This window comes from Chelonia mydas, chromosome 4 (assembly GCF_015237465.2).
Source record: "Chelonia mydas isolate rCheMyd1 chromosome 4, rCheMyd1.pri.v2, whole genome shotgun sequence".
Taxonomy (NCBI): Eukaryota; Metazoa; Chordata; order Testudines; family Cheloniidae; genus Chelonia; species Chelonia mydas.
This window is the reverse complement of record NC_057852.1, coordinates 118,788,600-118,815,786: the sequence shown is the minus strand read 5'-3', so window position 1 is coordinate 118,815,786 and position 27,187 is coordinate 118,788,600. Positions and strand designations below refer to the sequence as shown.

Below are 27,187 nucleotides of genomic sequence, written 5' to 3'. Positions count from 1 at the left end.
TAGTTACTGCACTTTAGAAAGTTTATAAATATTTACTAAATTAGAATATATATATATATATATGGAGAGTTTCTTTGTAGGAATTTTTCAAACCAATTTATTTATTATACATGCCTGCTACTATCTCCATAACTGTAACTGGTGCTGATGCCACTCAGAGAGACCTGCCATTTTACTGAAACTCCCAAGCAGAAAGTTCAGTTAGATGATTTAACTTTGTTTATGGTGTGAAATCATGATCTCCTTAAGTCAATGGCAAGGCTCCCATTGTTTCCAATGGGGCCATGATTTTGCTCCGAAAATGTAGCTGTTCATATGAATGCAAGAATAAGACAGAAGATTTTTTGTGTAATTGTAAAATGGGTTCTGTTATCTTTGTTTGTTTGTAAGGGTGGGGGGTTAATTTGGAGCAGATTACCAAGGACTGTAATAAATTCTCCTTCATGCAGAGTCTATAAATCAAGCTTGGATGTCTTCCTAAACAATATGCTCTGCCTCAGCTAGAAGTTAGTGAGTTTGATGCAGAAAATGCTGGGTGAAATTCTTTGATCTTCGTTTTACAGGAAATTTAATTAGAAGATCAACATGCTGACTTCTGGCCTTAATGTCTGCTATTTTATTAAAATAATAAAATTATATAGTGGATTTCACATTTACAATGGTACTGCAGCTCAGTATTTGAATTAAACTAAGGTACATCATTTTACAATTAAAATGGCACCTTTTTTGTAATTAGTCATTCCTTTGCATTATATGTAAAACATGGAGATGTGGTTAGTGATTTCTCTTTCTATTAGATGCATTGTTTACAATATTTTCTTATTATTTCATATTGGTATTGCAGCACGTCCTAGGAACCCCAGCTAAGATCATAGCCCCACTGTGTTATACATACTATACAAACACATAGTAAGAAACATTCCCTGCCCCCCAAGAAGGTTTTTTATACTACTCTGGGAGCAAACCAATCTGTCTACTGTGCTTAGCAAGGAGTGTATATAAAGCCTTTATATGGAAAAAAATCTCTCAGAGAGCCTTTTATATTCTGTTTCATAATTTGTAAAAAAAATTTGGGGTGGTGGTGAATATAATGCAGAATTTTCTTAATTATATTTCAGTGAAATACACCCCTCAGATGGAATTCACCACTGGGCAGGAGGTATGCATTATGCCGATGCACCACTTAATACCCACTAAAGCTATATTTTGATGTTTCATTTGGGATTTAGTGGTACATAAGCCTTGTATGAGGTGAATTTCACCCTGATAGAAATGTGTTATAAGCCCTCTTCATCCTTCCCTGAAGTATAAAGTGATTTTCCCAGCTCTTCATTCCCAAACCTCTCTAGTTTCTGTGCACAAGCAATATCTAACAAAGGTAGCCTTTTAGTTGACAGGTTTCAGAGTAGCAGCCGTGTTAGTCTGTATTCGCAAAAAGAAAAGGAGTACTTGTGGCACCTTAGAGACTAACAAATTTATTAGAGCATAAGCTTTCGTGAGCTACAGCTCACTTCATCGGATGCATAGAATGGAACATATAGTAAGATAGATATAGATATAGATATATACATACAGATAAGGTGGAAGTTACCATACAAACTGTAAGAGGCTAATTAATTAAGATGAGCTATTATCAGCAGGAGAGAAAAAACTTTTGTAGGGATAATCAAGATGGCCCATTTAGACAGTTGACAAGAAGGTGTGAGGATACTTAACATAGGGAAATAGATTCAATATGTGTAATGACCCATCCACTCCCAGTCTTTATTCAAACCCAAATTAATGGTATCTAGTTTGCATATTAATTCAAGCTCAGCAGTTTCTCATTGGAGTCTCTTTTTGAAGCTTTTCTGTTGCAAAATTGCCACCCTTAAATCTTTTACTGAGTGGCCACAGAAGTTGAAGTTTCAGAGTAGCAGTGTTAGTCTGTATTCGCAAAAAGAAAAGGAGTACTTGTGGCACCTTAGGGACTAACAAATTTATTTGAGCATAAGGTTTCATGAGCTACAGCTCCTACTGGTGGACATCAGGAATCAAGGAATCATAACATTCAAAAACTGGTAGGAGAACACTTCAACCTCTGTGGCCACTCAGTAAAAGATTTAAGGGTGGCAATTTTGCAACAGAAAAGCTTTAAAAACAGACTCCAACGAGAAACTGCTGAGCTTGAATTAATATGCAAACTAGATATCATTAACTTGGGTTTGAATAGAGACTGGGAGTGGCTGGGTCATTACACATATTGAATCTACTTCCTTAAGCTAAGTATCCTCACACCTTCTCGTCAACTGTCTAAATGGGCCATCTTGATTATCACTACAAAAGTTTTTTTTCTCGTGCTGATAATAGCTCATCTTAACTAATTAGCCTCTCACAGTTTGTAGCTTCCAACATATCTGTATGTGTGTGTGTGTGTGTGTGTGTGTGTATAATATGTTCCATTCTATGCATCCGGTGAAGTGAGCTTTAGCTCATGAAAGCTTATGCTCTAATAAATTTGCTTTTAGTTGAGAGGATGTTAATAGGTGGAACCATTTAATTAAATGTAAGGAGAGCTCTAGTTCAATGGAAAAGAAACTTTATGCACTTGCAGCCGGTTCTTTAATTGTGGTATATTTCCTCCAAGGAGTATTTGCAAGCATTTGATTTCTGAATAAATTGATTCAGCGGAGAACTTCGATATGATCAGAGCTGGTCAGGATTACATTTTTCAAAAGTTTTTTTCAAAAGAAAACTCATAGCTTTCTTCAACATTTTAACAGCCTGGTGTAGTCTCTGCAAAAGCAATTACACTTGTATATATTCATTAAAAACAAATGATTCTAGCTCTCCCTCAATTCCAAGACTGATATTGGTGGTTATCAGTCACCGCGTTTCCAGGAAACACTGGACTTTGCCTTGGCTTTTGAGTATTTTCTCCTGTCTTGGGCAAGTTTTCTCTGAGTAGCTTTAGCTTATGCATTGAAGTTGCCAGTTCGCTACTTCCCTTTGATATTTTAGCCTCCCGGTGACTGATGATTGGATGCGTGAACGAAAAGTATGTGTGAAAGAAAAGTATTGGATACGTGAATGAAAAGACACACACACCCAGCTCCCTCCCCACCAAAAAATGATTGGTTCCTGTAAGGAAAGTGATGTCTGACCTCAGTAAGGGAAGTGAGGATTTTCTGTTTGTCATGTTTTCATTTTTCCTGCTGCAGGCTGCCTTTTCCTCCTGGGGACCGGGTGACTTTCAATGGGAAAGAGTGTGTCTGCCAGAAGTGTTCACTGCCCCCTGCTGGCAGCAATAGCACTTTCCTCGTCCAGGCCCTGCGAAGTAAGTAGGTCTTTTTAAAAACAATCTATTTGTCGTTTAGTGAATAAAGCCACGTGGCTGTACGATTCCCTTAACTTACGGCCTGTAAGGAGTTACAGGTAGGAACCTGCCCTGGGGTGGAGCTATAAAAGCAAAAGGGAATCTGCCATACTGGTGGATACCTAGGGGAAAGGGCTTATTGTATCCCCTCCCAACTTGCTGGAAGCTGGGAGGCCTCTTTTGGTTGTTACCAGTGACCTTTGTTACTTTGATCCTCTCTTAAAATCTTTATGTTACTAAAGTTGACTTGGAGGAAAGAGAATTGAAGAGAAAGAAATTGAAGAGAAACTGAACTAAAGTTCACTGTCATGGGCCCTGACATGAGTTGGCTGAAGTCATTGTAAACCAGGAGTGAATCTAGCCCATCTTTTCTACAGTTCTCATTAAAGATAATTGGAAGACAGACATTTACTTGAATGGGAGTTGGGTCGGGCCCAAGGTGCCTGGCAGAACAAGTTCATTTAATTATCTATAAATAATTCAATATGATTGAATCTACCATGCTGTACATGTCATTGAGAAAGTCTCTTAGGGGCCAACCCTTACACAGTGCTCACTGTACTGTCATGAGTAGGCCAAAACACTGCTCGATTGTAAGGGTTTGCAGGATTGAGCATGAGAAACAGTGTCTTTTTGATGCAGTCTGGATTTGCCTTTTTACTTTTCAGACAAACTGGTTTTGCAGTGTGCCTGCTTGCAGACGGGGTTCACTATTGCCATTTGCAGGATATTATGCAGATCTCAACGAACTTGATGTCTGTAAATGCAATAGGCCAGCCAGCAGTCCTGAGCGTTCCATGCTGGTTATTTGTGAACCCTTAAGTATATCGCTTTTTTGTGCAATTGGGAATTTTGCCAAATCCTGCCTCAGTGACCGTTTACCTGATTTTGCCCACTGTGGTTATTTCTGTATTGTTTTAAAGGGCACAGACCATCAAAGCATATTCTCTTTTGATATTAAATCTTTCCTATTGAATTGCCTTTGTATTTTGATTTTTCTCAATGTTTTTGCCCAAGGCTGACCCTCGGGGTACTATGTGTGTGGCATGGATCTATGATTGCATTAAAATACTGCTGTTTTCAGATCTTTTCATTTCCATTTCCTTTATGACCATTTATCTTTATGTAAAGCATATTTCATATGCTGCTGTCAAATTACCCTCAAAACCATATTTTAATAGGTGACATATGGTAGATGCAGTTGCATAAACTTGCATCGCTTACTACTTTTTATTTGTTCTGAGCTTCATTTCGTTTACCATAAATCCTGTAGCATTTTACTGAGCAGTGACATCAGCTGAACACAGTGTGCTGAGCGACTTTTACTCAGGATGCTGTGATTCTCAGCAAACCTCCTTGGCAATATATTCTGGGCCAGACCCTCTGCTTGCAGAAATCAGCACAGTGCCATTGATTTCAGTGGAATTTTCTGCTTGTAGAAACTTGGTGAAAGGGATGTCCACCATTCCTCTGAGTACTTTTCCAAATCCCTATGTGGACAGTGGTGGTCTCCCCATGCTCCAAATAAAATCTACCCAGGCTGTGTAAAGTCAAATTTACCCCCTTTCCTGCTGTTTGGCTTTTCTGGTAACTCAAATTATAACAGAACATAAACTTTAGCCAAAGCTTATTCCCCAGAATTGGCTGTTCCTAGTATTTACTGCAGGGTCTGTCCATTCTTGCTTCTAGTTCCCTCTGACCGGAGAGTCGTCTCTCCTTTCCATATCTTGATGGAGTTCAACATGCCATGTCTTTCTCAATAAGCCACCAGAATTTGCGTAGCAGTTTTTAGTAGGGGTCTAGCTCTTGCTGAAAGGGTTGATTGACAGAAGAACCCTAATCCCCTAGGGTTCATAAATCCTGCCACCCTTCTCCTCCTTTTCACTCAGAATTCATGTTTTACTTCCCGTTTTATTGAAATTGCTTCATGTTCCATAAACTGAGTGTTTTACAGTAATTGTTGAGGCTTAGGACTGTGTTGTACCCTTTGACGTCCATGGATCCTAGGAGCACATTCCCGGGGAAAATTTGGCCTTTAAAAACAAAAGTGTCCTTTCCTTGACTATATCCTCAAACATGTGCAAGTATTAAATATCCAAATATAGACCTGAGCCAGCTCCCATTAAAGTCAATGGGAGTCTTTCCACGAACTTGACTTTGGGAGTTGGATCAGGCCCTATATGTTCAAATTTTCAGACATTCTCTATCGCAGGGAGTTGGTCTTAGACCTCAGTGGATACTGTGAGGCCAGGGATCAGGTGATACCTTGAAGATCACCTGGTCTTCATAAGAGCCAGTAAGTACATTAGTTGTTAGTGAAAGATGCAGGGAATAGGAAGGCTCCTGCAGGAGTCCCTGGATCAGGGGACAGAACCCATTTCATATGTGACTCTCAGGTAGATGGAGTGTAAGAGCTGCAGGGAAATAGAGCTTCTGGAGTGAAACCTTCAGGGAGCAGGCTAGGATGGAGTGTAAGAGCTGTAAGCAATAGACAGGCATCTGCAGAAGACCCTGGGTCTGGGGAAGAAACATGATTGAGATGCTGAACTTGTGTTAAACAGTTTTATTTAAAGAAATAAAACTGAAGCTCTGAAGGAAAGAAATTGAAATCCTGTGGCTGGAGAGTATTCTTTTGTGCACAAGCTGGTGAGGTAGTCTGCTGGCTTCCATTGCCCCTCACAAGATCTATTACACACCAGTCATTTTGAGGGTAACAAAATTGGAAAGAAACAACTAGGGAAAACCACAAAAACAACAAAAGCTTGAAAGTTTTATAATCCCATGTGTTACTTTCATATCCTCCACTTGATCTTATAGTTCATATTGTAGGGAAATACAATCTAGGATGGAGATACTATAAGGTGGGTGTATAACTGGTTGGAAAACCATTCCCAGAGAGTAGTTATCAGTGGTTCACAGTCAAGCTGGAAGGGCATATTGAGTGGGGTCCCGTAGGGATCAGTTCTGGGTCGGGTTCTGTTCAATATCTTCATCAATGATTTAGATAATGGCATAGAGAGCACACTTGTAAAGTTTGCAGACGATACCTAGCTGGGAGGTGTTGCAAGTACTTTGGAGAATAGGATTAAAATTCAAACTGATCTGGATGGTCTGAAGAAAATAGGATGAAATTCAGTAAGAACAAATGCAAAATACTCCACTTAGGGAGGAACAATCAGTTGCAGACATACAAAATGGGAAATGACTGCCTAGGAAGGAGTGCTGCAGAAAGGGATCTGGGGTTGTACTGGATCACAATGAGTCAACATTGTAACACTGTTACAAAAAAGGAAACATAATTCTGGGATGTATTAGCAGGAGTCTAAGCAAGACATGAGAAGTTCTGCTCCATTAGACCTCAAGTGGAGTATTGTGTCCAGTTCTGGGCACCACATTTCAGGAAAGATGTGGACAAATTGGAGAAAGTCCAGAGAAGAGCAACAAAAATGATTAAAGGTCTAGAAAACATGACCTCTGAGGGAAGATTGAAAAAATTGGGTGTATTTAGTCTGGAGAAGAGAAGATTGAGAGGGGACATGATAACAGTTTTCAAGTACATAAAAGGTTGTTACAACCAGGAGGGAGAAAAATTGTTCTCCTTAACCTCTGAGGATAGGACAAGAAGCAATGGGCTTATATTACAGCAAGAGCGGTTTAGGTTGGACATTAGGAAAAATTTCCTAACTGTCAGGGTGGTTAAGCACTGGAATAAATTGCCTAGGGAGGTTGTGGAATCTCCATCATTGGAGATTTTTAAGAGCAGGTTAGACAAACACCTGTCAGGGATGGTCTAGATAATACTTATTCCTGCCAGGAGTGCAGGGGACTGGAGTAGATGACCTGATAGGAAAACACTCAACATCTGCTGTAATAAAGATGTGTATATATATAACTGAAAAGGAAAAACAACAGGAACTCAGTCAAAAGTCTGATAACAAATACTATAAAGGCAACTACTAGATCAAGTAGTAATAGAGAGATTGTAAAAAATAACTTGGAAAATCTGAGCGAGAAAGAAGGCAGCATGCCATTTGCTTTAGCTACTTCTCCAGCATTTAGTAAATATCAGGAAGGAGCGATTCTTTCCAAAATGGCAGAAATGGACAAACATATTCAGAAATCTGTTAGCTGAATTTGAAACTGAAAGTCCAAAATGACAAATTGTAGTTATGCTTCATAAGGCAATAAATGGCACTTAGGATTCACTGTCTAAAAAACAACTGAAAGAGGGGAGTTTCACCATGAAAAAGGCTTAGTGTTTTAACATAAGAAAGGCCATAGTGGGTCAGACCAAAGATCCATCTAGCCCAGTATCCTGTCTTCCAACAGTGGCCAATGCCAGGTGCCCCAGAGGGAATGAACAGAACAGGTAATCATCAAGTGATTCATCCCCTGTTGCCCATTCCCAGCCTCTGGCAAACAGAGGCTACGTACCCCATCCCCGCCCATCCTGGCTAATAGCCATTGATGGACCTATCCTCCATTAATTTATCTAGTTCTTATTTGAACTCTGTTATAGTCTTGGCCTTCACAGCATCCTCTGGCAAGGAGTTCCACAGGTTGACTCTGTGTTGTGTGGAAAAAATACTTCCTTTTGTTCGTTTTAAACCTGCTGCCCATTAATTTCATTTGGTGGCCCCTAGTTCTTGTGTTATGAGGGGTAAATAACACTTCCTTATTTACTTTCTCCACACTAGTCTTGATTTTATAGATCTCTATCATATCCCCCCTTAGTCGTCCCTTTTCCAAACTGAAAACTCCCCGTCTTATTAATCTCTCCTCATACAGCAGCCGTTCCTACCCCTAATAATTTTTGTTGCCCTTTTCTGAACCTTTTCCAAGTCCAATATATCTTTTTTGAGGTGGGGTAACCACATTTACTCATAGTATTCAAGATGTGGGCGTACCATGGATTTATATAGAGGCAATATGATATTTTCTGTCTTATTATCTATCCCTTTCTTAATGATTCCTAACATTTTGTTAGCTTTTTTGACTGTCGCTGCACGTTGAGTGGATGTTTTTAGAGAACTCTTCACAATGACTCCAAGATCTCTTTCTTGAGCTGGAACAGCTAATTTAGACCCCATCATTTTATATGTATAGTTGGAATTATGTTTTCCAATGTGCATTAGTTTGCATTTATCAACATTGATTTTCATCTGCCATTTTGTTGCCCAGTCACCCAGTTTTGAGAGATCCTTTTGTAGCTCTTCGCAGTCTGCCTGGGACTTAACTATCTTGAGTAGTTTTGTATCATCTGCAAATTTTGCCACTTTACTGTTTACCTCTTTTTCCAGATCATTTATGAATATATTGAATAGGTCTGGTTCCAGTACAGACCTCTGGGGGACACCACTATTTACCTCTCTCCATTCTGAAAACTGACCATTTATTTATTCCTACCCTCTGTTTTCTATCTTTTAATCAGTTACCACTCCATGAGAGAACCTTCCCTTGTATCCCATGACTGCTTACTTTGCTTAAGAGCCTTTGATGAAGGACCTTGTCAAAGGCTTTCTGAAAAAGTAAGCACACTATATCCACTGGATCCCCCTTGTTCACATGCTTGTTGACCCCCTTAAAGAATTCTAGTAGATTGATGAGGCATGATTTCCCTTTACAAAAACCATGTTGAGTCTTCCCCAACAAATTATGTTCATCTATGTGTCTGACAATTTTGTTCTTTACTGTAGTTTCAACCAGTTTGCCTAGTACTGAAGTCAGGTTTACTGGCCTGTAATTGCCAAGGTCACTGCTGTAGCCCTTTTTAAAAATTGGCATTACATTAGCTGTCCTCCAGTCATTTGGTACAGAAACTGATTTAAATGATAGGTTACAGATGACAGTTAGTAGTCCTGCAATTTCACATTTGAGTTCCTTCATCACTCTTGGGCGAATACCATCTGGTCCTGGTGACTTATTACTGTTTAGTTTATTAATTTGTTCCAACAACTCCTCTAATGACACCTCAATCTGTGACAGTTCCTCAGATTTGTCACCTAAAAAGAATGACTCAGGTTTGGGAATCTCCCTCACATCCTCGTGAATCGTGAAGATTGATGCAAATAATTCATTTAGTTTCTCCACAATGGCCTTATTGTCCTTGAGTGCTCCTTTAGCATCTTGATCATCCAGTGGCCCCACTGGCTTCCTGCTTCTGATGTACTTAAAACATTTTTTGCTATTACTTTTTGAGTCTTTGGCTAGCTGTTCTTCAAGTTCTTTTTTGGCCTTACTAATTATATTTTTGCACTTCATTTGCCAGAGTTTATGCTCCTTTCTATTTTCCTCATTAGGATTTAACTTCCATTTTTTAAAGGATGCCTTTTTGCCTCTCAATGCTTCCTTTACTTTGTTGTTTAGCCATGGTGGCTCTTTTTTTGGTTCTCTTACCATGTTTTTTAATGTAGGGTATACATTTAATTTGAGCCTCTATTATGATGTCTTTTAAAAGTTTCCATGCGGCTTGCAGGGATTTTACTTTTGGTGCTGTACCTTTGAATTTCTGTTTAACTAACCTCCTCATTTTTGTGTAGTTCCCCTTTCTGAAATTAAATGCTACAGTGTTGGGCCGCTGAGGTGTTTTCCCCACCACAGGGAAGTTAAATTTAATTATATTATGGTCAGTTATTACCAAGTGGTCCAGCTATTTTCACCTCTCGGACCTGATCCTGTGCTCCACTGAGGACTAAATCAAGAACTGCCTCTCCTTTGGTGGGTTCCAGGACTAGCTGCTCCAAGCAAGTGTCATTTAAGGTGTCAAGAAACTTTATCTCTGCATCCCTTCCTGAGGTGATATGTATCCAGTCAATATGGAGATAGTTGAAATCCCCCATTATTATTGAGTTTTTTATTTTAATAGCCATTTTATTTTGACTGAGCACTTCTCTCCATAAAAGAAAGTGGTGTATGAAACATTTGTCTCTAGGCAAGTGAGACAAGGACCAGGGAAATTGCTGACCAATTTTTATTCCAGGTTACCCCATCTAGCACAATGACGTGAGTTTGACTTGGCTCTAGGACCAACATGCCAACTGTGTAGCCTTATTCATCAGTCTATTCATCTCTGAATCCAGCTTAGGAATGCTCTGTTTTCTTTCAGGAAATCTCTGTGGACTTGCTGAACTCTAATTCTCTGACACTATATCTACTAGTATCCCTATGTGTTCACTTAAGTTCTGGCCTCCTCTCCTTCTCTATTCAGTCCCCTCCCCCCGACACTTACTGATTTGGAGGAAAAACAGGAATCTCTCTTCTCTCTCTCTCTCTGCTCCCATCCTGAGCCACTGCATCTTTAATTGTTATATGAATAAACACCTTCCTTTTCTCTTTAGTGTCTGGTGGACTTTCTCTGTAAAACTTTCTGACAATGGGTATTAAGGTGAATATATCAAAATATATCAGCAAATTCATTTGTATCCTACACAGACCTATTGGTTGAAGAGAAATGAGTCAGCGAAGGATGTTACCTCAGAGACAAGTAGACAAGGACTTACATAAACAGGCATAGTTGGCATAGCAACTGCAGTATTTGTTTTTAATTGTCCAAAATTTAATAGGAAAAAGAGCTGTTAAAAGAAATATACCAAAAATGCTTCACAGCCAGCCAAAAGCTCGAATAAGATGTAGAGTGAATGACAACCAAATACACTGTATTGTACTACGTCTGTAAAAATAAAACTCTACAGATGAGATCAAATTAGATTACCAAATAAAACCCCTGTCACATGGAGGTTCCCAAACAGATTACTGCTTTCTATTAGGAGAACCTATACTGAGGTGTGTAGTGTCTTGTGGGAGTAGGTCTGGGCACATACCCAAGTGTGGGGTTAATTTATTAGCAGAGCTCCAGCAATCTGCTTCAGACTGCAAAGGCTTTTACCCTAGGCTGATTTCCAGTTGTGCTGGGGTTCAGCATAATGGTCTTAAAGAGACACATTATAACTTCCCTCACGCTTCACAAATCCACCAAAAGCAAACAAACATCACCTGCTATAATTCTGTGCTCATTAACATGCTGGCACTATTACACTTCTTTAGGCTATCATATTTGTAGTCTTATTAATATCACATTTAAGAAACTAAATGCACCTTTTATTTTAAACAGAAATTATGCTAAAGAAGTCAGTTTTTCAGAAATTTATAATGGACTCCTCTGATTTGGAATCACTTTACCAGCAATAATATTCTTGGATCTTGTGTGCCTTTGTGCATCTTTTTTCCCCCTCCTTAAAGGACTTGTTTGTTTTCCTTTCTGGCGTCTCTAAATGACTCTGGATGTCTTAGTGTTCCTGGTTCTGTCTTTTCTCTATCAAACTGTCATTATGCATCCAGAGTTCTTCCGATAATAATGGAGCTCACATAGAAGAGAAGGGAGATTAGTGTGACACTGGTGCTAGTATCACTTTGTTTATAACTAGATTGTTGCTTTTTCTCACAATCTCTGCATATTTTAACACCTTTTTAAGCTTCTCTTTTGAAAATACATCAATATATTCTTGTTCCTTCTTGACTTATTTTCAGATCCTTCCTTTTTAGACTGCAATTGCTTAAAGGCTTGAGTCTGTCATTACACCCTGGATTTTATGCATTCTTCTTTCTCATTAATATATTCCAGATAATACTGCTGGTAAACCTCCAGATCTCCCTTCTTTATTTTTCCTTCCAGTTCTGCTTTCAAGGCAGTGCAGGTTTGACAGGCTATAGTAGGCCATCATTTAATCATGGAGATTTGTGCAGCTCCTGAGTCACTGTCGATTGTCTTCTTTTATAGTGGTTACTTAACCAGACTGATTCTTGCTACTTAGCTGGAGGTCTCTCTTGTCATTATTGACCTAGCTGATCAAAACATGGGAGTGGTGGGGGAGGGGAGCCAGAATTGTGAAAATATTTGCCACTTTTTCTTCACTGAAATACAAAATTTGCATTACAGTTTTAAATATTTGATGCATTTTGACCTACCTGGATTATTGTACAGTAGCACCTCTGGACCCCAGTCAGGATGATAACCCTCTTGTGCTGAATACTATGCAAACACAGACAAAGATACAGTCCCTACACAGAAGAGACATTGTGAATGGCTTTTCCTTTTAGTGTCTTGGGTTTGAATTCTGTCATCAGTGATGGGCGTTGTTGCAGGAATAGTTTAACTTAGAAACGCAGGCATCTTTTCTCCAACCCACATGATCTGACCTTCCTGTAGCACAGCCAGCAGTAGTAACCACTGTGAAAATACCTTTAATTGAATTCATGTCTTTTTTTTTTTGAAGTTGGTGTACTAGGGCTTGAATCCAGCATTATGTGAACTGTCACAGTATGACTCTGAGTGCCAACCTCATGGAAATCTTCCTAAACCCAGTGGAGCACCCGGAGAGAATAGGACTGGGAGCTGTGAACTTCTGTCTCTGAGGCTTTGGGAAAGACCTTTTCACCTTTCTGCCTAGTGATAATTGCCTATTGCCTACAGCACAAGGATGGTGTTACGCATTAACTGATGAATGTTTGTAAAGTGCTATGTGACAGCCACCATCTTGGCCAACATGCTGGGGATTGAACTGGGGACCTTCACAACTAAATGAAGGAGCCGCTACAGCTTGAGCTGAAGCTCCATAACTGGGGAATGTACCAACTCGTGTTGTCTGTGGGTTGGCACCAAGAGGGACTTGTAACACACACTTACCAGTGGGTTACACTTCAAAGATGAGACGTTCTATGAGCACTCTGTTATAAGTATTATTGTGATCCCAGAACTAAGCACGAGCATTACGCTTTGGGTATATTGGAGTCCTGATACCACACTCTCAACCGTGAAAGTAGTCCCCTCTGAAAATAAAAACACACCACTCATGTATCTTCTCTGCCTCTTAAAAAATTCTACTCTGAGCATCACTGCTTCTTGAATCCATTTAAATCCATAGAGACATTACTGTTTTAATAGTACTGACCCGAATACAAGATAACTGGGAACATCTAGTCCTCTTTTAATTTATTGCACTCCTAAGCAATGGAAGCTTTCATTAGTTTGAGACTTTTATGGGACTCTGAAAGTAGTGAATGAGGAAGAGTACCTTGTATTTTGCTTGCTAATTAGAAGTGACGGTGTTTTTCTAGGTTGGTATCATTCTTCTTTTTTACATTAATACCATGAGATTTGCCCTGGGAAGAGCTGAGAGTGCTCCCCAAGGCCACATGTTTGCCCAGTTCCATTCTTTTGCAAATTGTTTTTCTTTTATACAGCTCTTCATAGTGATTATCTACTTATATGTTTGTTGTTGCTTTTAAACTTTTTTGGCAAGTTTCATCTGCTCCTAGGGACTTAAAGCTAAGTTTTTCTTATTTACTCAGTGTTCAAACTGAGCTGGTAATATCAGAAGAGGGCTGATTCAATATAAATCTTCTTACTACTTCACTTAGGGTTTGTCTACACATATAATGCTGCAGCGGTGCAGCTGCACCGAGACAGCTGTGCTGCTGTAGCACTCAGTGAAGAAGCGACCTATGCCGTTGCCGTAGGTACTCCACCTCCCTGAGAGGCGGTAGCTATGTCAACAGGAGAAGCCCTCCCATCGACACTGGTGGTTAGGTTAGTATAACGGCATCACTGTGGATTTTGCACACTCCCAAGCAACGTAGTTATACCAACGTAAGTCTGTAGTGTAGACCAAGCCTCAGACAAAAAAAAATGCTTCATATTTTTCTTCCAAATTTGAGTGATGAATTTGCTTAGTGGGAATTCAGTGGGAGCAGCTGGATACTCCGCACTTAAGTAAATCAGATTATTTAGGTGCCTAAGTAAGGCCTTGGAAGCTTTAAAAACCTACTTTTTAAGTCTTACCTGAATCTTTGTGCTGGAATGAATGAGTGTAGGTGGGGTGTGGTACTACTTGGACATAGCCTATTTTGCTAATGTTAATAAGTTGTGTGATGCTGTAATTTTTGTATATGTGCTTAGAGCTTCGTTAATGTTGGTAAGTGCATTTTATAAATAAGTAAAAAAATATGTAGCTAGTGATTGACTTTTACATGTGGTACATTCTCTGTTACCAACTCTCATGTTTTGGTAGTGAGCCTTATGAAACTTGGTGTTTTTTCTTAAAACCCCAGCTCCTGGATGCAAGCTATTACATGAAACTTTCAGGTTTCCTATTTTAAATAAGTTTCTGACCCTCATGGTTGCAGAAAAAAGCCTGCAAACATGACCCGAGTGTAACCTAAACACTCAAAAAACAGGACAAGTAATAAGAACCTGAAATTTATTATTTTTAAAAATTGGATTGTTTTTCGGACAATTTCATGACTTTGAGGGGACCTGACTTAGAAGTTTTGAAAAGCTTGGAGCTGGCAATACTGCATATTGTATACATACACTGCAAATGTATTAAAGTACCTGCAAAATCCACCTCATTAGAAAAACTAATGTTTCTTTTAAGTAGTTACCCTGTCAGTGATATTATATCTATCCAACTTGCCACCCAGAATGAAGCACACCTGGGTGGGCAGCAGGTAATGAGATTCAAAATTTCCTATGAGAACACCAATGGATATTTGTCTTGCAGTAACCTGTACTATTGCACACTCATGATCAGTTACGCATAAAGCATATGATTAATTTTACAGAGGATTTTTCTTTTACAGATTGTGGGGGCTGTGGTGCAGAAATAAGAAATGGACAGTCGTTGGTAGCTTTGGACAAATATTGGCATTTGGGCTGTTTTAAATGCAAGACATGTGGCAAACTTCTGAATGCAGAGTACATCAGCAAGTAAGTTGGAATGAGAGAAGCTGACCAATCCTTGTAGTCTCTGGCAAATTTTCAGCATTTGTTAGCAAAAAGGTGTTTGTTTAGCCTGTGGTTGCATGTTCTTAAGACTGTACTTGCATTCTTTGGTAATTATAAAAGCATAGATTTTTCTTTCTCAAATTTTCAAATTGTTAGTGAAAGTGAAGAAATAATACTGCTAGCTTCAGCCAGGCATACTGGAGAAAGGGTAAATGAAATCTTCTACCCAAGACATTGCCTATGCACCTAAGTGATTTAGGACCACAATATTCATGAGTCTTACGCTGCTATGTTACTTTGGTGCTATTGCAAATCCAGCCCCTCAGTCCTTACCTAGACCAGTCCTGCTCTTCTAGTCCTGGCCCTCTTTTCAGCAGACTCTGCTATCCCTGTTTGACAAATTACACTTGTGCTGGGATGTGAACAAAAAGATTGTCCCTTCCCACAGTGTTTCCTACTAGGAAGAATATCCTAAAAATGTTCATTAAGGTGATACATTTCTGGTCTTTGTGTCACTCCAAATCCTTGTGATCACAGAGGATTTGACTGCTTATACTGAATTTAACAGCTATGTTGAGAGGCATCTCAAAGCCAGTTCAAGTTCCACTGAGGCCCTGTTTTGAGGGCTTAAGTGGGACATAGTCCTTTTACTGGTCTTCAGAAGAGGGGTTAATTTCTCCCTAAGAGACTGAGGTACATAATGAAATGATTTGCCCAAGGTTACCTGGGACGTCTGTGGTAAGCTTGGGCAAGTCACTTACCTATGTGTTTCAATTTCTCCATCTGTTAAAATGGTAGGAAATATTTGCTGCATCACCTGTGTTAGGGGATTAATTTGCTAATGTTTATAAAGCACTCTGAGCTTCTTGGAAGGAATTTAGGTACATGACTATCCTTTCCCCTCAACATGACTAACTTATAGTGCAGAGGTGAATTAGGAGGTTAGAAGAGGGTGACATTTACCTAACTCCATAGTTAAAATGAAGCAAGATTACTGTAGGACTAGTTCTTTCTAATATTTTCTGTTCACCAAGTCAAAAATAGTTTTTTGAAATACGCAAATGAACAGTAATTTTGGAATGTGTTTGTTTATTGGATAAACAAGAAAGGCTTCTGGTGAGATTAATTGCTAAAAGTCTAGTAGTAATATGAAATGACTTTTTCCTGCCGTATGGACACATAAAATATGCAGGGAGTGGGTTTGAGCAGGCTGTATTCTACCATTCTGACTCATAAATACCAGAAATATGTTCACCTCTCAGGGTTTGTCTTTATTTAATAAGAGAAAAGGGCCAGACCCAAGTTGACTAGTGATTAAGTATTTCTTGTCCCCTTTTATCAAAAATTCCAATGAGAGTGGGTTGAAATATGGAGGGTAAATTGTAAAAGTGTATCCTTTTCTTGTCAAAAAACTTTAAGTTTTGTAATGTTTTGAGCAGCTCTAATTCCAATTCGGGTGTCATAAAGTTTGCATATGTCAGAATGCAGCTTGTTGTTTTTACTGTAAGGAGCAGGGTGAAATGTAGTCATGGGTTGAGCTAAAACCCCACTGAGATTGATAGGTGTGAGCTCACCCTTCAGTTAACATAACTGTAACTATGCATAACTGTAACTGTGCATCTGATGAAGTGGGCTGTAGCCCACGAAAGCTTATGCTCAAATAAATGTGTTAGTCTCTAAGGTGCCACAAGTACTCCTGTTCTTATAACTGTAAGCAGAAGCCCCTACCTAAGACAAAAGATGAGTGTGAACCTCTCCAGGAGCTTTTGGCTGAGAATTGTTTTGGGTAGAGGAGGGTAAAGGGACAAAAAGACTGAAAAAGACAAGAACAGCGAGAGAGTGAGAGAGAGCGCGCAAAAACCATACAAGCCTACTGTGCCCACAGTGTGAACCTGGAAAAGCTAGAGAGCTTTTGGGTCAGTTGCCTAAAGAGGCTTGGGCCTGTAAGTTAAGAAACTGCTCCTGTTGTTCTTTGTTTCTCCTGCATTTGTAGAAGGAGGATTTTTTTATATTCCTTGTAAACTAATATGATTGCATCAAAGAAAATACCAGACTCCATCAATTTCTATTTCCAAGGGGAACATCCCCAGCGCCCTGAACTTTGACTAGGCGCTCAGGTCTAAAAGGGGCAACATTGCTGCAGTTTAGCTCCATGCATGCCTCCCCTAAATTAATTGATTTTTTTCCTCCTCTTACCTACGTTCTGGGTATGTCTACACAGCAAAGAAAAACCCATGGCTGAGTCAGGCTCATGTGGCTCGGGCTCTGGGGCTGTTTCATTTCCCTTCTGGACTGAGGCTGGAGCCTGGGTGCCAGCCCTAGCTCGGAAGTCTACACAGCAATGAAACAGCCTCAGAGCCTGAGCCCTGCAAGGCCGAGTTGGCTGGCACGGGCTATTCGGGGGGATTTCTTTGCTGTGTAGACATACTCTCTGGGGCTAAAACTCTTCCCTCATCCATGCCATTCTTCATTTGGTATGGATTTTGCACTATATGTTTGACAGAGAAGAACATCTTAAGCAATTAGTGTAAGGCCCGTAGGCTGTGGAGGAACCGTCAGGGATTTGTCTCCAAACTTGCTATGGGGATGAGAGAGTAGAAAGCACAAAGAGTAATAAAATAATATCTGCCTACCTCACAGGGGTTTGGCGAGAACGAATGTAAAATGCATTGAAAATGAAAGGAGCTTTGTGTTACCTCATGACATTGTATTGTATAAAATAGCTTCTATATATTTCACACACAAACACTCCCTAACCTGTGAAAATAAGGCTGTTTGGTCTTAGTTTAGGTGTAGCACAATGGATGGAAATGATCCAGAGATTTGCCTCTTGTATGAGGTTATTTTAAATAGTGGTTGGCACTCTTTACTGTAGATCAGTTAGGATCCAAGTAGATTTCTGTTGAGTTATTTGCAGTGTAATATAATCGGTTTTCATTAATTAGGGTAACATAAATGGCTAAGATTTATTTAGAGCCAAAAGCTGAGATTTAGAGCTCCCATTGCATGCCTTTGTAAGTTTGGATTGTTCATAATTTTAAATCCTGCAAATAAAACCACCCCAAAATCTGCTGTTTACTGCATGCCTTGGGCATATTTCCAAGACCTTTCTGTCACTTAGATTGAGCTCTGCATAGTCACCTTCTACAGAGAAGACCTTGGCATCTTGATGCACTTTGAAAGTTCCTAACTCAAAAGAGTGTCCATGGAATTAAGCATTAGCAAATGAGCAATTATTCCTGTGCAATTCAGGCTCAAAGTGAGTTTAGATGACAAATAAAAAAGGATAGACAAGTAAATGGAAATAGGGACTGAGTTATTTCTCAGAGTGGGTAGCACATGGAATAAGTTAATGAGAAAGACCATCAAAGCAAGTACTATAATATGCTTGAGCATAAGAGACGTTTGATCTTATTATGGAGAAAGAGGGAACTGCTGAATACAGTGAGGAAGAAGGAAAGTGGGATTGAGATCAATTTGGCAGAGTCAGATTTGGATGAGCCAAGTGTAATTTCCTGTTCATCAATTATTGAGGTCTTTACCACATTAATAAATGGGAGGGAAAAGAAGTCTGTAAGCAACCTCTCCTGAAATGCCAACAAGGTTTAGCTGTGTAATCTGCTAGCAAAACCATAGGCATCTTTGAAGCTATCCAAGTATTGTCTGTTTTTTCTCTAGGGATGGCATTCCATACTGTGAAATGGACTATCACGCTAAGTTTGGCATAAGATGTGACAACTGTGAGAAGTACATCACTGGAAGAGTGCTGGAGGTAAGAATATTCTGTCAACCAGACAGACATCCATTCTCAAAATTTGAGAGAACTCCTTTGTTTAGGTTATTCATATGCAAGAGCTAAGTGTTAACATTTTTATTAACTGCTTTTCTCTTCCCATTTCACTTCCAGAACTATTGTGTTAAATGTTAAATCATTCATGTTATTTTTTATGAACCATCAGGAAGTATTTCTATAACTCTGTACACACCTCTTTGCTTGATGCTTTGCTAAAATATATATTTTAAATGGAGTATTCTAAGTTATTGCAAGGTGGCAAGGCAGCAGAGTAAAGGTCATATGGGGGCTGTCTGGCATATAACAATGTAAGTGTGTTGTGAAGTTATAAATTCCATTATTTCATACGCAGTTATCTGTTCTGTATTTTTCAGAGTTCACAGTGAAGCTATTGGAAAACTAAAATGAACCTTTCAGTATTTTTGTCTCTGGTCATAAATGAGCCATGTTGTAGTTTCACCAAGCCTGTTCGTTGTTCTGAAAAAAGTTCGGGAATATGATGTGTGTGTGCATATGCTGTATGCAAAAATCTTGTTATGGGCCCCACATAACTAAAGACCAAACTGAACCAAGATTAAATTCAAAACAAAGTCTTTGGTTCTGGGTGGATGGTTATCCAATTGATCTATAAAGGTGTGTTTTTCTTTCTGTTCCTCTGCCATATCTCCAGTTATATGCAGTCTTGTTGTAGCCATTTTGGTCCCAGGAATTAGAGAGACAAGTTGGGTGAGGTAATATCTTTTTATTGGACCAACTTCTGTTGGTGAGAGAGACAAGCTTTCAAGCTTACACAGAGCTCTCTCACCAATAGAATTTGGTCCAATAAAAGATATTACCTCACCCAACTTGTCTCTCTACTATCTCCGGTTAGTTCACTCAGCACTGGAGTCAGGAGGAGTTCTGCCCATCACTCAGTAGTGACCCCCTTCTGGTAGATAAGAACGAGTAATGAAAGGTTGTAAGGAAGTCTCCTTCTTCCAGCTGAGGTGCTCATGAGGCAGAGTTTCCAGTATCCAAAATAGGCGCTGATGGCTCCAGCAGGAAATATACAGTACTAGTACTTGAGCAGGAAAAAGTGTTCCTGTGCAATATATATACTGCATTGTGAAGCAATATATGTGTTTTTTCCCTCCAGCAAATCTTCCCCATCCTTCTGAACAAAGAAACTAGAATTTACTGCACATGAATTAGCAGTGCTTTTCTTGCATCTTTGTTAATCTGGCACACACGTGTCTCAGAGTGTACTGACTTGCTAGCCAGCAGAGGAGAATTCCTACTTGTTGCCCTATGGCAGTAGTAATATATATTTTTTCCATAACAGGATCAGTGCTTGAACCACATCCACTGTTGTTACCCCTCCTTGGTTGAGTTTGTATCTCTCTCCATGGCAGGTTGGGGAGAAGGGTGACAGAATAGACCCCTGTTTTCACACCCAGCACACTATTGTAATAATCTTTGTACAAGGTATGCTATGTAAAGTATCATTTAAAAACTCAGAATTTGTTGGTCAGTATTGTCCTGATAAAATGTGAGGCAACTTTGTATGTGAAATTACAAGATTTCCCTGTATGATGTTATTAACACATGTTCCAAACCCCACAGTCCTACCCAAGCAGTAGTCAGCAGACAGGTCTGTCCTAAACAAAGGAATGTGTGCTTGCCTTAATTTGCACTTAAGCAATAAACAGAGTCATCAAGCAGGAAGGGAAAACAAAGAAAGCTCGAACTGAAAAAAGCCAGCAGGGAACATCCTTCCACATAGACTGTTTGCCTCTTGGTTCTCAGCTGGAAATGTTTTTCAAGTGGGGGACTGGAACTATAAAAAGGAGGGACAAACACCCCCAGGCACATACACGCCTTCTGTCTCTGGCATCACACCTAAGAAGACAAAGGAACTCTGTGAGGGGTAGGTGGTCCTTACCTAAAGGGTTTCGTCAATAATCTTGCTGGAAGCATGTGGTGAGAAATTTTGCTTGACTCTAATATAGTTTAAGTTAAGCATTTTATCTTTATTTTTTTAATCATTTCTGACTTTTATGCCTCATAACTTGTACTCTGTTAAACTCTCTCTCTCTCTCTTTGTAGTTAATAAACTTTTTTTTACAGTTTTATCTAATCCAGTGTGTTTAAGTTGAAGTATCTGGTTAACTCTATTTAAGACAATAAACTGGCATATTATTCCCTTAAAGAATAACAGATTTAATATAGTTAAATATGTCCTGTCCAGGAGAGGGAAGAGCTGTACAGGACATACATTTCTGGGGAAAGATCTGGAGCTAGGGGTGTGTTGGGGTCACACTGCGGTATAACCCAGGCTAGTGAGAGCCAGTGTGTAGCTGGCAGGCTGAAGTTACACAGCGACACTGAGGGTGTGACTTGCATGTGGGAAGGCTGTTTGTGCCGAGCCCAGGAGGGAGCTATTTCAGCAAGGCATTGCAAGGCACCCAGGGTTGCAGGGCAGCGATAACACAGCCCCAAACTTGTCTGAATTGTAGCCGGGTATGTCACAGAGGGTTGTTGGACAAAAGTGGCACCACCTGCTTCTTGAATTCCTGTTGGCTCTGCAATACATAAAAGTCTTTTTAGGGCCTGATTCCCTACTGCCTTGCAGCATCGGTGCAAAGTGAGTTTAAATTTTTTCTATTCTCATTTGGTAGCATTTTACACCCAATTTTCACAGAAGTCAATGATGACACAAGGTGCCAGGCAGTTGAGAATCGGGCTCTTAATGTTTTGGTTGATGAGGAAAGGATGAAAAGAGCCTTCGATGTATAGCAGCAGCAGCACTGGTTTTGGTAGACTGGGAACGTGGGTGCATCTACCTCTTGCAGTTTGCTGATGAGAGCAGATACATCAGGATGAGTCCATTCTCTGGCACTATGTTATTGGCACATATTGGCCGTAATAAACCTGAGAAAGTGTCACACTTTTAAGATGTTCTAGGAGTTTTGCCGTGATCAGTTGCACGTGGCCTTTCCAAAGAAGCTGTAAAAGTCCTTCCTTTTGTTTTTAGTTTCTGTTAACTTTTTGGGGGTGTGTGTGTTTGTTTTGTTTTGTTTTATTGTTTTGTTTTTAAAGTGCTTTAAAGAAAATACAGCAGGGCTGATTTGCCTCTCGTCGATATCAGTGTAAATCTTCAGTAATTCTGCCAAAATCAGTGGAATTACACTGGTGAAAAATACTCTTGAGAAAGGAGATGGGGGCCTAAATGCTTTAAAAAGTAAGGGAGAACGATTCTTGCAGTACCTAAAAAGCCCAGGAATCCCAGATGAAAAAAAACAACAGGCACAGTGTTTAGCAGGAAGCAGGCAATGGATTTGAACAAGTAAATTAATCTACAGAATCTTTGCAGCAATGATCATAAATAATATCCTCAAAAAATCACATTTTTCCACGAGGGTAAGATATTTTAAAAAATCCTGACAAAAGGCAGTAAAAAAACATGAATACAAAAGAAACCTGAATCCATATCCAATGTAAACAGCCTTGTATTCTGTACTTCTGATGTCTGACTGACCTAGAAGTAGCACAGATATCTCAATTCCAGTTTAGTATCTAATCACGTTTGTTTTCCCTCACCTATATAGATGATCTGTCATGCGTTTACATAGTTCTTAGATAGATACAAAAATGAAGCAGCCAAGGCTGCTTCTAACGTTTGTCATCTTTGAAAACGTTAGCAGCACTTCCGTTTTTTTCAATACTCTTTTGTTTTCTTTTTATGATCTTGAATATTTTGAGGATTCACAAGTGTGATCAGGGACAATTGCTGCTAAATAGGGGAAATGCGGAATAGTTTCCTAAGGGAAGTGCTGGAAGATATCACTTAGGTCATACTAAAACTAGACTGGACAACATACTGGAAATGTACATTGGGGAACAATCCTGCACTGACAAAGGAAAGGACTAGATGACTTAATATAATTTTTTCCATGTCTGATTTCTGTGGTAATTAACAGTCAGCAGGACAGCTGTTTCCATGCCTAATCTCTGTGGCCAGATTGTATAGTTTAGTCTCCCTCTCCTACAGTTCTTGGTCCATTTTAAGTATTTATTCAGAAGAGAAGGAAGAGAGAGATTAGTAGTGCAAACTGCTGATAACTTATAATAATATATTTGTTTTCTTATGCTGGAAGCCAAATATCATGCATGATTTGTTTACTTAAGTTCTTCCTGTGGCCTGTTTTCTGAGGGTCAAATCCTCATTCCCTATGTAGAGTCAGAGCAAAATGGATCTAGGACAGGATATCTCTGTGTAGATAAGGGGAATAGACTCCCCCAGGATGTGGCGTATCAGTGCAGCCTGTCTGTGTACTGCCTTCACTTTTATGCAGTATTGTACGGGTTGTTGTCGCTGATTGCAGAGGTCTGGGCAACTGAAATGGCCTGTTTGTTCTGATCTCACCTAGTCTGCCTCATCTCACCCCCAAAGCTCCCTTTGAATGGTTGCACAAGAATTCACAATAGAACTGGTGTGGCTGTCACTAGGTTTGCCAGGTGGCTGGTTTTCAACTGGAACGTCCAATCGAAAAGGGTACCTGGCAGGGATCTACTGACTGGACATTAAAAGTCCAGTTACTGCGGGCAGGGGGGGAAGAGGCAGCCTGTCACCCGCCCCGGAAGCGGCAGTTGCTGTGGCCGCACACATGCACCAGCTTGGGCAGCAGGCCGCCCCTTTGAGAAGCATGGTTTGCAGGGCTGAGGCAGAGGACAGAGTGCGGGGGCCCATGGCGAGCAGGGTAAAAGGCTCCCAGTTGGCATGAAACATGCCCCAGGAGGGAAAGAATGTGACCTGTCTCACCAGCCAGCGCTTCCCCCGGCCACGCTGTCAGGCAGCGCCGGGGCGGGGAGGGCTCAAGCAGGTGGGGATGGAGGGCTGCCGGGCAGATAGCTCAGAGGGAGGTGGGGGGCTGCTAGGCAGGAGGTCCCCATCCTAGCTCAACAGCAGGGCTGCCTGGCTGTTCCTGTGTGGCCGCAGCGCTCTTCTGACCTACACTGCCGGGCAGGCTGCTGGAGCTGGGGTTTGCAAGTCCCTTGGGGCTGCTCATGCTGGAGTTGAGGGGGCGAGAGCAGCAAGCGACAGAGGAGAGAAGGGAGAGGGGTGAGTAGTGGGCAGAGCATTGAGGGAAGAGGCGGGGCAGTGGTGGGGCCTTCAGAGAAGAAGCGGGACTGGGGAGGGGCCTCCAAAGAAGAGGCAGAGCAGGGGCAGGGCCTAGGGCAGTGTTCTTCACTGCAAGGCCCTCAAGCCAGTGGCAGCTTCCATCAACCCTAAGTGCGGCTCCCTGTCGATTGCGATCTCCGGCAATCTCTGGTGCTGCAGTGGGGTTGCTGCTAAGGCAGGCTCCCAGCCCCACGCCGATACCCGGAAGTGGCCAGCATGACCCCATGGCCGCAGGGGGGGCGAGGGGAAGCAGAAATCTCCGCGCGCTGCTCCTGCCTGCAAGCACCGCCCCCACAGCTCCAATTGGTCGAGAACGGGGAACTGTGGCCATTGGAAGTTGTGGGGGCGGTACCTGCAGAAAGGGGTAGTGCGCAGAGCCACATGCCGCCCCCCCCAGGGGCCGCAAGGGCGCATTGACCCCTTCTGGGAGCAGTGTGGGGCCGGGGCTGCCTGAAGTAAGTTCCGCCCCCTTCAGTGAGCAGGTTCTGAATAGCTCTTCATCATTAAGACCAGGAGTAGCATGAATATAGCAGGCCCAGCTATGCTGGACTAGCATTTCTTTTCCACCACTCAACCTGCAGCCTCCCAGGGCCAGCCCCCCCATACCCTCTCCTGCACCACAAAACAATGCCCCAGCCCTGAGCCCCTTCCCAGAGCTAGCCAATAAAAAGAGAAAGGTAAGTGCTTTGGAAGATGAAAACTGAAAGTTTCAAGAAAAGTGGACTGACGAGGTTTGATTTGTGCTTAATGAAACATGCATGAAGCCTGTTTAATTTGTCAGCAGACTTGTTCAGCTTTTAAGCGCAGCGATTTAGAACGCCAATACACAACAACGCATGCAGATTTCAGCGAAAATTGCCCACCTGGAAGTAACCTAAGAAAAAGTAAAATTGAACAACTTGCTGCTTCACTACAAGGCCAGCAAAAAATAATACAGAGATCGAGGTCTGTTGCAGAATGTTTGACAGGCATCTTTTGAAATTGCATGGATTTTAGCAAGACATAAAAAGTCATTTACTCACACAGAGATCATTAAAGAGTGTTTTCTGGCTTCTGTGGAAATCCTGTGTGCAGATTTCAATAGCAAAAATGCAATCCTAAAGCAAATAAAAAGGCTGCAACTGTCGGACACAATCATAATGAGAAGGGTGGAGGAAATTGGAAAAGAAATCCGACAACAGTTAACTGCAGATATTTTGGCAGCACCATGTTTTAGCATAGCATGAAAGTACAGATATATGAAAGTATAGATATATGTGACGTCTCACAATTGTGTGTCTGGGTTCGTTTTCCCAAAGAAGAATTATTCTGGTAAGAACTGCTGTGTTTAATATCTTTGAAAGGTCAAACGAAAGGGGAAAACATTTTGACTGCCCTACTCGATTTTTTTGCTGAGAATAACTTGGACTGGACAAAGCTAACTTCCGTGTGTACAGACGGTGCACCAAATATGTGAGGGAAGGAGACTGGATTGATTGGCCAGATGATGAAACGAAAAGAAATACCCAAATTTGCCATGTTTCATTGCATTATACACCAAGAAGCAATTGTGGGTAGACTAACAAATAGTGAAATGCAAAGTGTCATGCAGTTGGTTGTAAAGGTGCTCAATTTTATTGTTTCAAGAGTGCTGAATCACCGGCAGTTTCGAGCATTACTGGAAGAATATGAGACAGAATATGGTGAGCTAGTGATGCACAGTGAAGTGAGATGGTTATCTTGTGGCAGGGTCCTTGAAAGATTTTTGGGTCTCCGTCCTCAGATTCGTGAATTCCTTGAAAGCAAGGGGTAGAAGGAGAAAGACTTAGAAAATCCAGAGTGGATAATTAAGGCATTTTTGACTGACATCACTTTCCATTTGAATGAGCTAAATCTCCAGTTACAAGGGAAACAGAAATGTCCTAGTAACATGTTGCATGTTGTAACTGCTTTTCAAAACAAGATTACAACATTATTCATTCCCGTCGTGCAGTTTGTTCACTTTCCGAAACTCAGAGCAGTCACCTCAGAAAATCCCGAGCTTTTGAAACACTTTAGTTACAATTCATTTGTACAAGTACTGGGAGAATTGAGGGTGGAATTCGAGTCTCGATTCAAAAACGTAATGGAGTACAAGGAGTTTTTTAATTTAATTGAAAACCCCTTCCATGTATCAGTGACATCTCTGTCACCAGTTATCACAGACATTTGTTCTGACCATGCTAAACTGAACAGTGAAATTGTGGAACTTCAGACAAATGGCATCATGAAATCTGAACTTAAGACAGTGTTTATAATTTCTGGAACATGGTCCCTGATACACAATACTCATCTCTGAAATATTGTGTGCAAAAAATGCTGTCATTTTTTGTCAGTACATATACCTGCGAATCCACATTTTCAACAATGAATATTGTGAAAAGAAAACAGAGGAATAAATTGACCAACGAACATTTGGACTGCTTTACTACAATTGCGATGACAGATTACAAATACTGCATAAAAAAAGTCAAGGAGGAACAGGCACACTTTCGCTCATCCAGCTTTTAAAGTAAGTGTTGCATTATTCTATTCTTAAAAAGTTTACTCTCATAGGTGCCTTTTTAATTCCATACATGTCAAGGTTCCTTCCCCACTCTGAACTCTAGGGTACAGATGTGGGGACCTGCACGAAAACTTCCTAAGCTTACTTTTACCAGCTTAGGTTAAAACTTCCCCAAGGTACAAACTATTTTACCTTTTGCCCTTGGACTTTATCGCTGCCACCGCCAAACGTCTAACTGGTATATTACTGGGAAAGAGTCCATTTAGAAACGTCTGTCCCTCCAAAATCCTCCCAACCCTTACACCCCCTTTCCTGGAGAAGGCTTGATAAAAATCCTCACCAATTTGCATAGGTGAACACAGACCCAAACCCTTGGATCTTAAGAACAATGAAAAAGCAATCAGGTTCTTAAAAGAAGAATTTTCATGGAAGAAAAAGTAAAAAGAATCACCTCTGTAAAATCAGGATGGTAAATACCTTACAGGGTAATTAGATTCAAAACACAGAGAATCCCTCTAGGCAAAACCTTAAGTTACAAAAAGACACAAAACCAGGAATCTATATTCCATTCA

The 27,187-nt window shown here is 40.6% G+C and overlaps 1 protein-coding gene across 21 annotated transcripts in view; it reads left to right on the top strand.

Annotated features, from left to right (window-relative positions):
• The window catches only part of ABLIM2 (actin binding LIM protein family member 2), a 217,640-nt gene that overhangs the window by 88,671 nt on the left and 101,782 nt on the right, over positions 1 to 27,187 (top strand). For all 21 annotated transcript variants that reach the window (XM_043544704.1, XM_037898124.2, XM_037898130.2 and 18 more), the window contains exons 4-6: positions 3,201 to 3,316; positions 14,993 to 15,119; positions 18,816 to 18,909. In XM_043544704.1, coding sequence (XP_043400639.1) covers positions 3,201 to 3,316; positions 14,993 to 15,119; positions 18,816 to 18,909 — 337 coding nt within the window. The remainder of the gene's footprint in view (positions 1 to 3,200; positions 3,317 to 14,992; positions 15,120 to 18,815; positions 18,910 to 27,187) is intronic.